The sequence below is a fragment of the Oncorhynchus gorbuscha genome, linkage group LG23, assembly GCF_021184085.1.
Source record: "Oncorhynchus gorbuscha isolate QuinsamMale2020 ecotype Even-year linkage group LG23, OgorEven_v1.0, whole genome shotgun sequence".
NCBI lineage: Eukaryota > Metazoa > Chordata > Actinopteri > Salmoniformes > Salmonidae > Oncorhynchus > Oncorhynchus gorbuscha.
Genome location: NC_060195.1, coordinates 59,669,592 through 59,681,042, shown reverse-complemented (window position 1 = coordinate 59,681,042; position 11,451 = coordinate 59,669,592). Strand labels below are relative to the sequence as shown.

At 44.8% G+C, this 11,451-nt stretch overlaps 1 protein-coding gene across 3 annotated transcripts in view; it reads left to right on the top strand.

Annotated features, from left to right (window-relative positions):
- The first annotated feature begins 7,311 nt into the window (after window positions 1-7,311).
- The window catches only part of LOC124010378 (potassium voltage-gated channel subfamily H member 7-like), an 86,634-nt gene continuing 82,494 nt past the window's right edge, over window positions 7,312-11,451 (top strand). For all 3 annotated transcript variants that reach the window (XM_046322765.1, XM_046322764.1, XM_046322766.1), the window contains exons 1-2: window positions 7,312-7,807; window positions 8,479-8,709. In XM_046322765.1, coding sequence (XP_046178721.1) covers window positions 7,732-7,807; window positions 8,479-8,709 — 307 coding nt within the window. In that variant the 5' untranslated portion in view covers window positions 7,312-7,731. The remainder of the gene's footprint in view (window positions 7,808-8,478; window positions 8,710-11,451) is intronic.

Below are 11,451 nucleotides of genomic sequence, written 5' to 3'. Positions count from 1 at the left end.
AGTCATGTTTATCTTGAACAAATATAAATGAAACAAGGTTTTCATCACTATTGATGTTCATTGCTTTTACTGAACAAGTTGGAAGGACAAATTTTACATACAGTATTTTATGGAAATGGTAAATGAGCCCCATTGAACACAAATTAAGGCCGGTCCATACACCACACGAGGGACAGAATTTTACTGTGTGTGTGTTGCAAATGTATTTCTTGCACTTGTTCACTGTTTCTTCCTGTCCTTCTTGTGTCCACACACATCACAGCACTTCTACTTGTTGCTACCGGCTGTAATCTAGACTGATGAAAAAACTTAGTTCAGGAATTTTACTAACATCTCACTCATTCACTCATTCACTCATTCACTCATTCACTCATTCACTCACTCACTCACTCACTCACTCACTCACTCACTCACTCACTCACTCACTCACTCACTCACTCACTCACTCACTCACTCACATATATAGTTACAGCAGGCCAAGGTAGGAGAGTCAGTCAAGCCCACATGCAACAGCATCACTCACACTTACTCTCGGTATTGGAGTTGTTGGTTCTGTGGGTTGGACGGATGGGCGGATGGGGCATCGCACCAGCATCCTCCTCCTGAATCCTCCTTGTGATGGCTGCAGAAGATGGGGTCCTTGGGATATGTTGCCTGCTGTGGATTTGAGGTCTTACCAATGCCTTGCCCAGCTCCTCGAGAAAGAGCTTTCCTCTGGAGTTTCCCTCTGTTCCAATCTGGGTTCAACGCCATCCAGATGACAAACGCGTTGTACGCCGAGATGTCCAAGATGTTGAAGAATATCACAGGTGGCCAGCGTATGCTTCTTCTTTTGCAGCTGTAGCCAGTCACCAGCTTGTCTAAATTGTCCACTCCTCCTTTTGTGGTATTGTAATCTATTGTGATTTCTGTTTTTTGATGTTCCTGGCCACAGATTCTCCCATCCCTATGCAACGTACTTATGGGTACCACATTTTTGCCTTTCTTTGGCATGTAGGACACTAGAGACGTGTCGGCCTTGAACACAAACTTAGAGGAATTGATAGGCATGTTCCATGTATTCAGAGAGGTGGGAGCTCTGGCTTGTTTTTTTCGTACTGTTCCTACCATCGTCAGCTTCCTCTTGACGATCTCCTGTCCCCGCTTGTGCAAAGTAAAAAAGTTATTGCATGTGATGTTGTGGCCACGTGTCACGTCCAGGACAACCCGTATCCCTTGGTTCTTCTCAGGGGCTCCTCCATCTGGCTTCCCTGTATACACTTGCATGTTCCACACATATGATGAAGCAGCATCACAGGCAGTCCAGATGTTGATGCCATATTTGACTGGTTAAGATGGTATGTACTGCCTGAAGGGCAGCGGCCCCTAAATGGCATAAGCTGCTCATCAGCAGTAACGTTGCGTGCCAGGGTTGTAAAAACAGGGGAAGGCGGTCCACCCACTTGTCCCACACTGACCTGATTGCAGCTAGCTTGTCTCTCTGCCGCAGAGCTGGTCTGGTGTCTCGGTTATCAAAGAGGATAACCCTGAAAATAATGTGGAAGTTTTACATTGTTACATTGAGACATTGTTGCACGGGAAAAGTTCTCTCCCAGTTTCTGCATCCCACGGGGATTCTGTGGATTCCCCATTGGATCTGAAAACACCAGCCAGGATAAGAACCCCAAAGTATGCATGTTTGGTCCATCTCCTTCCGTCTTCTTCTCTAAAAACACGCCTTCCCTCCATATTAGTACAGTCCAGAATGATTTCCTGGATGGTGTCTGGGATGAACAATTCAAAAGAAGACTTTATGTCCTGCACATGAGTAACCACCATCTGCGACGGCCCTGGTTGCATCCTTATCACATTGGCAGCCATGCGGAGTGGCTCATTCCTTGGGCAAGAAGACAGTTTAAACCATTTTTTACATACATATTTCTCCTCCTGCAGTCCGCTGATGAGCTAGTTGCTGACGGGCTGGTCCTGGGGCTGGCTGCTGACGGGCTGGTCCTGGGGCTGGCTGCTGACGGGCTGGTCCTGGGGCTGGCTGCTGACGGGCTGGTCCTGGGGCTGGCTGCTGACGGGCTGGTCCTGGGGCTGGCTGCTGACAGGCTGGTCCTGGGGCTGAATGAACCAAGTCTCAGGTTGAAAAAATAATGAATTGTATTGTTTTTTACATACATTACATTTACATTTAAGTCATTTAGCAGACGCTCTTATCCAGAGCGACTTACAAATTGGTGCATTCACCTTATGACATCCAGTGGGACAGTCACTTAACAATAGTGCATCTAAAACTTAGGGGGGGTGGGGTGAGAGGGATTACTTAACCTATCCTAGGTATTCCTTAAAGAGGTGGGGTTTCAGGTGTCTCCGGAAGGTGGTGATTGACTCCGCTGTCCTGGCGTCGTGAGGGAGTTTGTTCCACCATTGGGGGGCCAGGGCAGCGAACAGTTTTGACTGGGCTGAGCGGGAGCTGTACTTCCTCAGTGGTAGGGAGGCGAGCAGGCCAGAGGTGGATGAACGCAGTGCCCTTGTTTGGGTGTAGGGCCTGATCAGAGCCTGGAGGTACTGAGGTGCCGTTCCCCTCACAGCTCCGTAGGCAAGCACCATGGTCTTGTAGCGGATGCGAGCTTCAACTGGAAGCCAGTGGAGAGAACGGAGGAGCGGGGTGACGTGAGAGAACTTGGGAAGGTTGAACACCAGACGGGCTGCGGCGTTCTGGATGAGTTGAAGGGGTTTAATGGCACAGGCAGGGAGCCCAGCCAACAGCGAGTTGCAGTAATCCAGACGGGAGATGACAAGTGCCTGGATTAGGACCTGCGCCGCTTCCTGTGTGAGGCAGGGTCGTACTCTGCGGATGTTGTAGAGCATGAACCTACAGGAACGGGCCACCGCCTTGATGTTAGTTGAGAACGACAGGGTGTTGTCCAGGATCACGCCAAGGTTCTTGGCGCTCTGGGAGGAGGACACAATGGAGTTGTCAACCGTGATGACGAGATCATGGAACGGGCAGTCCTTCCCCGGGAGGAAGAGCAGCTCCGTCTTGCCGAGGTTCAGCTTGAGGTGGTGATCCGTCATCCACACTGATATGTCTGCCAGACATGCAGAGATGCGATTCGCCACCTGGTCATCAGAAGGGGGAAAGGAGAAGATTAATTGTGTGTCGTCTGCATAGCAATGATAAGAGAGACCATGTGAGGTTATGACAGAGCCAAGTGACTTGGTGTATAGCGAGAATAGGAGAGGGCCAAGAACAGAGCCCTGGGGGACACCAGTGGTGAGAGCGCGTGGTGTGGAGACAGATTCTCGCCACGCCACCTGGTAGGAGCGACCTGTCAGGTAGGACGCAATCCAAGCGTGGGCCGCGCCGGAGATGCCCAACTCGGAGAGGGTGGAGAGGAGGATCTGATGGTTCACAGTATCGAAGGCAGCCGATAGATCTAGAAGGATGAGAGCAGAGGAGAGAGAGTTAGCTTTAGCAGTGCGGAGCGCCTCCGTGATACAGAGGAGAGCAGTCTCAGTTGAATGACTAGTCTTGAAACCTGACTGATTTGGATCAAGAAGGTCATTCAGAGAGAGATAGCGGGAGAGCTGGCCAAGGACGGCACGTTCAAGAGTTTTGGAGAGAAAAGAAAGAAGGGATACTGGTCTGTAATTGTTGACATCGGAGGGATCGAGTGTAGGTTTTTTCATTTGAGTAAACATTGAAAATGGGTTCCACAGACCCGAATACCACACACGGGTTAAGAGCGTGAATTGGAAAAAAATTCTGTCCTGCTAAGCATTCAAATTGTAACAAGTACTTTTGGGTGTCAGGGAAAATGTATGGTATAGAAAATTCATTATTTTCTATAGGAATGTGGTGAAGAAAAAGTAAAAGTTTTCAAAAATATAAATAGTAAAGTAAAGTACAGACACACCAAAATACGTAGTACAAAAGTAGTACTTTCAAGCATTTTTACTTAAGTACTTTACACCACTGCCAACTAATAACCTAATCACCGATCAAGCAACATCCTGTTGCTGCAGGATTATTTGCTGGTCAAATTAAAATCCTACATCTGTATATGCAGCGTAAGTCTTTTCTTCTCATGATTAGTATGTCATAAATATTGAACAAAGATTTTGTGACATTGTGTAAAACAAGCCAGACTGTATCATGAAAAACCTAGAATTACAAAAGATGATCTCTACTCATCTCTTTTTAACCACTCCCTCCCTTTTTTCCATTCCATCGCCCTTTCTATTTCGACACCTAAATAATGCACTGTGGGTAATTGTGTGAATGGAACATAGCCTCTATCTCTCCTTTTAATCCCCCCTCCCTCCCTCCCTCCCTCCTTCCTTCCTTCCCTCCCTCCCTCCCTCCCTCCCTCCCTCCCTCCCTCCCTCCCTCCCTCCCTCCCTCCCTCAAATAAAGTATATTTGGGTACAAAAATAAAATCCAAATGAAAACAATAGCAGGGCATAAACCGTCATTATTATTCCTCCTACACAGATAACGATACAACCCCTCCCTATCTATCTCATTCGAACATATTCAGCCACTGAATCATGAACGAGTCGAACGTGACTCCTGAGAAAAGGATTACACCAAGCTGTGTTTATTTTTAATAAATACCGTAACAGCTATCATGGACATGAGTCAGGGGGAAATGTCTCTCAGAATTGTAGGTAGCTACATGTCTTTTACTTTTGCCCAGAGAAATCCTTTTGTGGGTAATTTCAGTAAGCACTATCTGCCGTCACAGATGCAGCCTACGGGTCTCTCACATCCAGATAAGATGGAGAGAAACTGTTCCCAGGCTTATTGTCTTGCTGGTGATTTAGGGCAGGTGACAGTAGAACACATCCCTATTGGTCCACGTCATGTATAGTCGTAGGGTTCAATGCAGCTTTCAATACATGGAAATAACCTCTCAGTGTGAACTATATTTCACACATCCACGTGTCTGAACAGATAGCAAAAATTTACATTTACATTTTACATTTAAGTCATTTAGCAGACGCTCTTATCCAGAGCGACTTACAAAATAATCAACAACATACTGTATGCAGACTGCCATTTCATTGAAGTAGAATGCTAGGATTCAGACACCTTTTGTCTGTTTTTGCTGCTTCTTACAATGTTTTTGGCATGTCGTCTGATAGCAGGAAGTTCAGATGTTATGGTGTTTCATTCAGATTGTTGTCGGAAAGGACAATTTGTTCTTATACACACTCCAATCTGGTTCTCTGTCTCCTGTTTGATCCAGTGAACGCTGTGACAGATTGTGTGGCGGTGCCAAAACAGTGCCAGTCTAATCAGTGAGTTGGGTGTGTGAAATGAGCACAATTCCTAAAAGGCTGTCACACCGACCCTTAATGTGATTCAGACTGTGGGGAAGTCATGCCCTTTTCAGCTATTTGTGTGTGTGTGTGTGTGTGTGTGTGTGTGTGTGTGTGTGTGTGTGTGTGTGTGTGTGTGTGTGTGTGTGTGTGTGTGTGTGTGTGTGTGTGTGTGTGTGTGTGTGTGTGTGTGTGTGTGTGTGTGTGTGTGTGTGTGTGTGTGTGTGTGTGTGTGTGTGTGTGTGTGATATAGTAACCTATGACTAAGTAGTTTGGATGTAGTGAACTACTTTTTCAAATGAACTTCAGTTAAGTAAACGTAGGTTTGCAAATATACCCGTAATTTACCGACGTTACCGGAATTGTACTTAATTTTGGTAATTAACAGGTAATCTATTGTAACTTTAGTCATTTATAGTTTTACAAATGAATACTAAATGTACAGCAGGGATGCTGTAATATGTTTTATGGTCCTTCTGTAGCTCAGTTGGTAGAGCATGGCGCTTGTAACACCAGGGTAGTGGGTTCGATCCCCGGGACCACCCATACGTAGAATGTATGCACACATGACTGTAAGTCGCTTTGGATAAAAGCGTCTGCTAAATGGCATATATTATTATTTATTATTTATATATTTTACAGTCGGGAAAATTGTTCCGTCAAACATATTTCAGCATCGCTTCTAAAAAGCAAAATGACAGTATTAAGCTGGCAACTCTGGTGCCAGAATAATGCTGTAGATTTAAAGTGAAATTCTCCCTGGAATCTAAATGTGAAAAAAACAATACATTTGCACATAAAATACATTTATTCAAATTAGTAACAACATTAAAAACAATGAACAATACAATTGACAATATAAGTAACAAATCAAATCAAATCAACGTGTATTTGTTACGCGCGCCGAATACAACAGGTGTAGTAGACCTTACAGTGAAATGCTTACTTACAGGCTCTAACCAACAGTGCAAAAGTTAACACATATGGTTACCTAAGAAAACATGCAGTTTTCAAAGTTGTCTATCAGTAAAGATAAACAAGTCAAGGTGCAGCACCAAACCGGCATACAAATATTATTCCACTTCACCACTGCTAAGAAGATATTTACTAAAATAGTCTGATCGTCACCGAATGTCTGTTGGCGTCTGAAACTGAAACTTTGAATTCAAAAGGATCTATAAGCTTTTACTGTGAAGAAATACAGTATGTTAGAGTCATTTTTACAGGAGGCTTCAAATAACAGTTAATAACAGTATTTTTCTGCATTTTACCCATAAAGCAGTGCAATCTACAACATTAACGCAGTAAAACACATGTGCCGCATTAGAATGTGCATTCTACAGGGTTTTGCTGTTGAAATGACAGACAAGTCTTACAGCGTAGAGAGACAAATCGGAATGACTGCTCCGTATGGAGACAAATCGGAATGACTGCTCCGTATGGTAATCATTGAGAGACGCAAAGGTTCTAAATCCTGACTTCGCCTGCTTTGTGCGCCTTAGTATCTTCCCCTGCCGCCTGGCTATTGTATTGTTTTCTCAGTGGACCAGATGGATGGTGAGGTTGTGCAGAGATTCTGAGACAGATGTTTTAAGAGGGAGCTTGTGCGTGTGTGTCCTTCTAAAGGGAGTTTTGTTACAACTTCAGCACCATGGACAGGGAACCACATCTACAACGTTTTCCCCCTCTATGAAACTTGATAGAATCATTAGTGTCGTAGCCTGTGTTTCAAAGACTCATTCGTGCTTGTAGCCTGTTTCCATTGATTCATTTGTGGAACTGTATATTTCTCTGTATCTGATAAACAACTACAGTATGTCTAGAATTCATGCAGTCATCGTATGCATTATATGCATTGGCAATTACAGGCATGCCACAGTCAACGTGAGACATAAACCCACTTGTTTTCCATGGGTCTATGTAAAAATAGAGGATACAGCTTTATTGCCCTGGCCTGGCGTCACCCATAGCTTCTTCTCAACACATGGATATATGATTTCCTCCACAGCCTTGATCGCGAGGTGCACGAGCTGAGCGCAGCCTGAGCGGGGTAACGTCACTGTCGGTGGCACCGCGGGCATCAGTCCATTCCCCACCACAGCAGCAGTAGCAGCGAGCGCAACGCTATAGAGCGGCGGATCATTTTGAAATGTTGGAGAAACTACGCTGTACAACAACCTTTTACTCCAGAGTCAATGCTGTCGAAGTCCACTTTGAAGGCGTCAAAATGCGCCCTAGCCGGACCATATTTTTGTTGAAGTAAGGAAAAGTCGGAAGAGGGGGAGATTTCCTAAGGATGAGTGTAGACAACGGGGAGACATTCAGGCTTTAGCGGTTGGAGCCACTAGAACTTGAGTCTCAGGAGAAAGGTGCGTTCCTACTTGGACAGCGGAATCTTTCGCATTTTTTGGAATAATCATGCCTGTTCGGAGAGGTCATGTTGCGCCACAAAACACCTTTTTGGGGATAATTATAAAGAAATTTGAGGGACAAAGTGAGTATTATCTTTGTGTTTTCACAATAATGTATCTTTAAATTCATAATATTCATAATGGTAGGAAAATGTATTTCCCTTGCTTGCACACGTACAAAATAAATGAAGTTAATATTTTTGATCTGACAATTGGTACTTCGACAACAATTTTTTTTTAACAATCAGTAAGAGTAGAGCTAATATTGTTGCGCTTGTGATACTTTAGAAGTGGGAGAGTTGAGGGTAAAATCATTTAAATATGGGATATCATTGAGCATTATCTAAGCTACTTCAAAGTAGCAACCACTTATGTTTCTCCACAAGATTGCATGGCAATAAGTAGTATCCAAATAACATACATATAACCTTTTTCAAATACTCCCACATTTGAAATGGTTATGGCCAGGTGGTTATGTGCCAGTTATTCAATGTGGATCTCTCTGTTTTATAGTATGGCTATGGCATGAACATTAATCATAGAGGAATGAAGCACACACCTCCATTAACAAATACTGAAGCAATGCACCCTTAGCCATGAGAGGACTGAAAGAGAAATGTTTAATGGATCACCTGTATATTTTGTGATTTATAATACAGTGAATATTTAATTCTGTATATAAAGCATCACCATGAATGTGTCAACCATCCCATTCTTCCCCACTATGATCATACACTCTTCTACACCTTCACAGATAAGAAATTCATTATAGCCAATGCCCGGGTTCAGAACTGCGCCATCATCTACTGCAACGACGGCTTCTGTGAGATGACCGGCTTCTCGCGGGCGGATGTGATGCAGAGGCCGTGCACCTGCGACTTCCTCCACGGAGAGTTCACCAACAGGCATGCCATCGCCCAGGTAGCCCAGGCTCTGACGGGGTCTGAGGAGCGCAAGGTGGAGATCACCTACCACCGCAAGGATGGTGAGTACGGCCCACAGAGTCCTCCCCACTGGGGCTCGTTGCTCATGCTTTTCTGTTTATGTGACCAAATTGAAGCAGAATATGGGTCAGTGAAGGGTGACAGAATAATGCAGGAGAGACAGGAAACGCAATGGGCTTGGCTTGACAAGGGACTTTTCTGAAGTAAACCCGTCAGTAGGTCATTTGTGTTGAACGAAAACACGGACAGAGGTGTATGTTGGACATGTCATTTATTGCCACTCAGATGGAGGGGGTTTCTGTCCAGAGCTTTTGAAGTAGAACAACTCAGTATCTATTTGTGAAGACAATTGCATCTCCATACGCTTGAAGAGGAAATTGAATACTGCGCAAACCTAGAAACAAAAGTAAACTGGTCAAATCCATTGCCTCTTGGCCAAATACATAAAAAGGTGACATATAATTGAATGAGTCGTGTAGTTTAAGCCGCTTCTGAATTTTCCATGGAGATTATGAGTTGGCATGACAGCTGCTATTGTTTTGATGGGTCACATGCTTAGCGAGTGGCAGAGTGAAAGTTTAAACCACCTCTCCCATATCCAATAACCAGGGTCACCCAGGGTGCATGCTGTGCCCTCTAACGATGAGATTCCTTCCTATCCAGATGACAAAGCTTGTAGCGGTTGCGTAATGGTCAAGGTGTATGTAATCACTGGCCTAGCTGACATTTCCACCTACAAGGGCTGAACAGTTTCATAAGAGCTGGTTGAAGCCGGGTTAAAGTTGGTGACTGGTCATGAAACATGGGTTGCTGTGTGCTGACACGACATTTACACCTTGTTAAAGAAATCCTGGAGAGAACCTTGCATGTGGATAGGGGGATGTGGACAGGTAGGGTGGAGGACCGTACTGGAGAGATGGATGACAGAGGTATAAAGGTGAAGAAAGAGAGGACGACGTTGAGGGAACTAGGGACTTGTACTGTTACTAAGCCAGGACATAGTCTGGGGGTCTGATAAAGTGATCTAGGTATAGAGGTGTGGATGAACACATGGGTTGTGACGTGGCCATGGCAATAAACACCTCATTACCACAAACTCATATCAGTGCTCCAAAGTCTCCGAATGGACCAACTCTGCAGTGTGTTTTTTCCAACATAGGAGAGGCCTCACAGGCATCGATCGCTTAATGAGGACACACATACCTTCATGTTGCATTGATCTTCAAACATGCCGTGTTGGGAGAATGAATCAATAGTGTCTGTCCTGCTATCTTTCACTGGCCAGGTCAGCCCCTAGAGATGGGATGAAGGGATGAAAAGAAAGATTGGAGGGGTAGAGAAAGAGGGGTCCTAATTATCGTTGCTGGAGCTGTAAGGCTCTAATTACCTCAGTGTCTAAACTTCCTGACTCCGTAAGTTGCGTTCCAAAGGGCACCCTTTTCCCTATATAGTGCACTCCTTTTGACCAGGACCCATAGGGCTGTGGTGAAAAGTAGTACACAAGTAGGGAATATGGTGCTATTTGGGACTCAGACCATGAGCCGTCTAGGGAGGGACCTCTCATAACACAGACAGTATTTTCACCTCCTTATAACAATTGATTTGATCATAGGCGTTGCATTATAAAACACTCATATTGTGGGTTTGAGTGTGTTAAAACGACATGACTGGTATGCACGTCAGGGGCATAGGCATGGTTGGGCCTGGGTGGAAATCAGATTTCTCTCTGATATTGTGTTGCAGAGAGAGATGTGATTGTGGCGTGGGTGATTGGTCATTTGGTTGGATTCTCCCATGGACCACTTGGAGCCTGTAGGCCAATCTCCTCCAATTTACAGTAATCCCCCGACCCGTGGTCCTGACATCCAGTCTCTGTCCTTTACAAACTGTGAAGGATTTCCTTGCCTCAGCAGAATTTTGTCAGGCAGATGAATCTATTACGGGTTGACATCTTGACCTTTTGGGGAACCTTTGGTGTTCCTTTTCTAGCTTGGTTCTGCTATAAAGTTATAGCACAAAGTCTCTCTCCTCCTCGAACCGTTTCCTGCACTTACATCAGACATTAGGCATTGCGTAGTCCTTTAGTAAGTGAGTTATGCCTCTCGCTCGGAACTGCTGTGCATTCAAGGAACCAAAATGGCTGCTTACCTCACGTCCTACAACATAAGAGGTGCCGAGTGGGACGCCATGTTGCAATGATCTTAACGCCATCTGTATTCTACTATCAACCTCGACTTCTTTCAAATGTACAATCAAAAGTGGTACATTTCAGTTGGCACGTTCCAGTTGGCTATTTCAGTGGTCTTTCAGTTCGCTGCTGGCCCTCTGCGTGTCCTGAATACTACAACAACAGAAACACTTAAGGCCATGCAGGTCGCTTGTTCTTTTGGAGACGGAACAAGACAATCTTATTGTAATCACTATACATCATGTAGTGCGTGCGTGTGTCTGTGGTGACATCATTCGTACCGATTCAGTCCCTTTTTTAGAAAATGTCATCAAGAGGAAACCAGAGCTTGATGCCTCTGTGCTGCGATGGGATCCATTTACAGTCTTCACATTCATCCGTGTTTCAGATTGGTCTGATGAACGCTCACAGTAGAGTTCTCTTCTGTTCTCCTTCTCTGTCTCTCACTCTGCCCGAAGTAGTGTAATGACAGCCGTGAAATTCTGTCACACAACAACATCCTGTTTTACAAATGCTTCATCTAAACCTATCCTATTACACGCAGACTATTCTATTGAATCGAATGCCAGTTCAGTTGAATGTAGTCGGTGTTCTG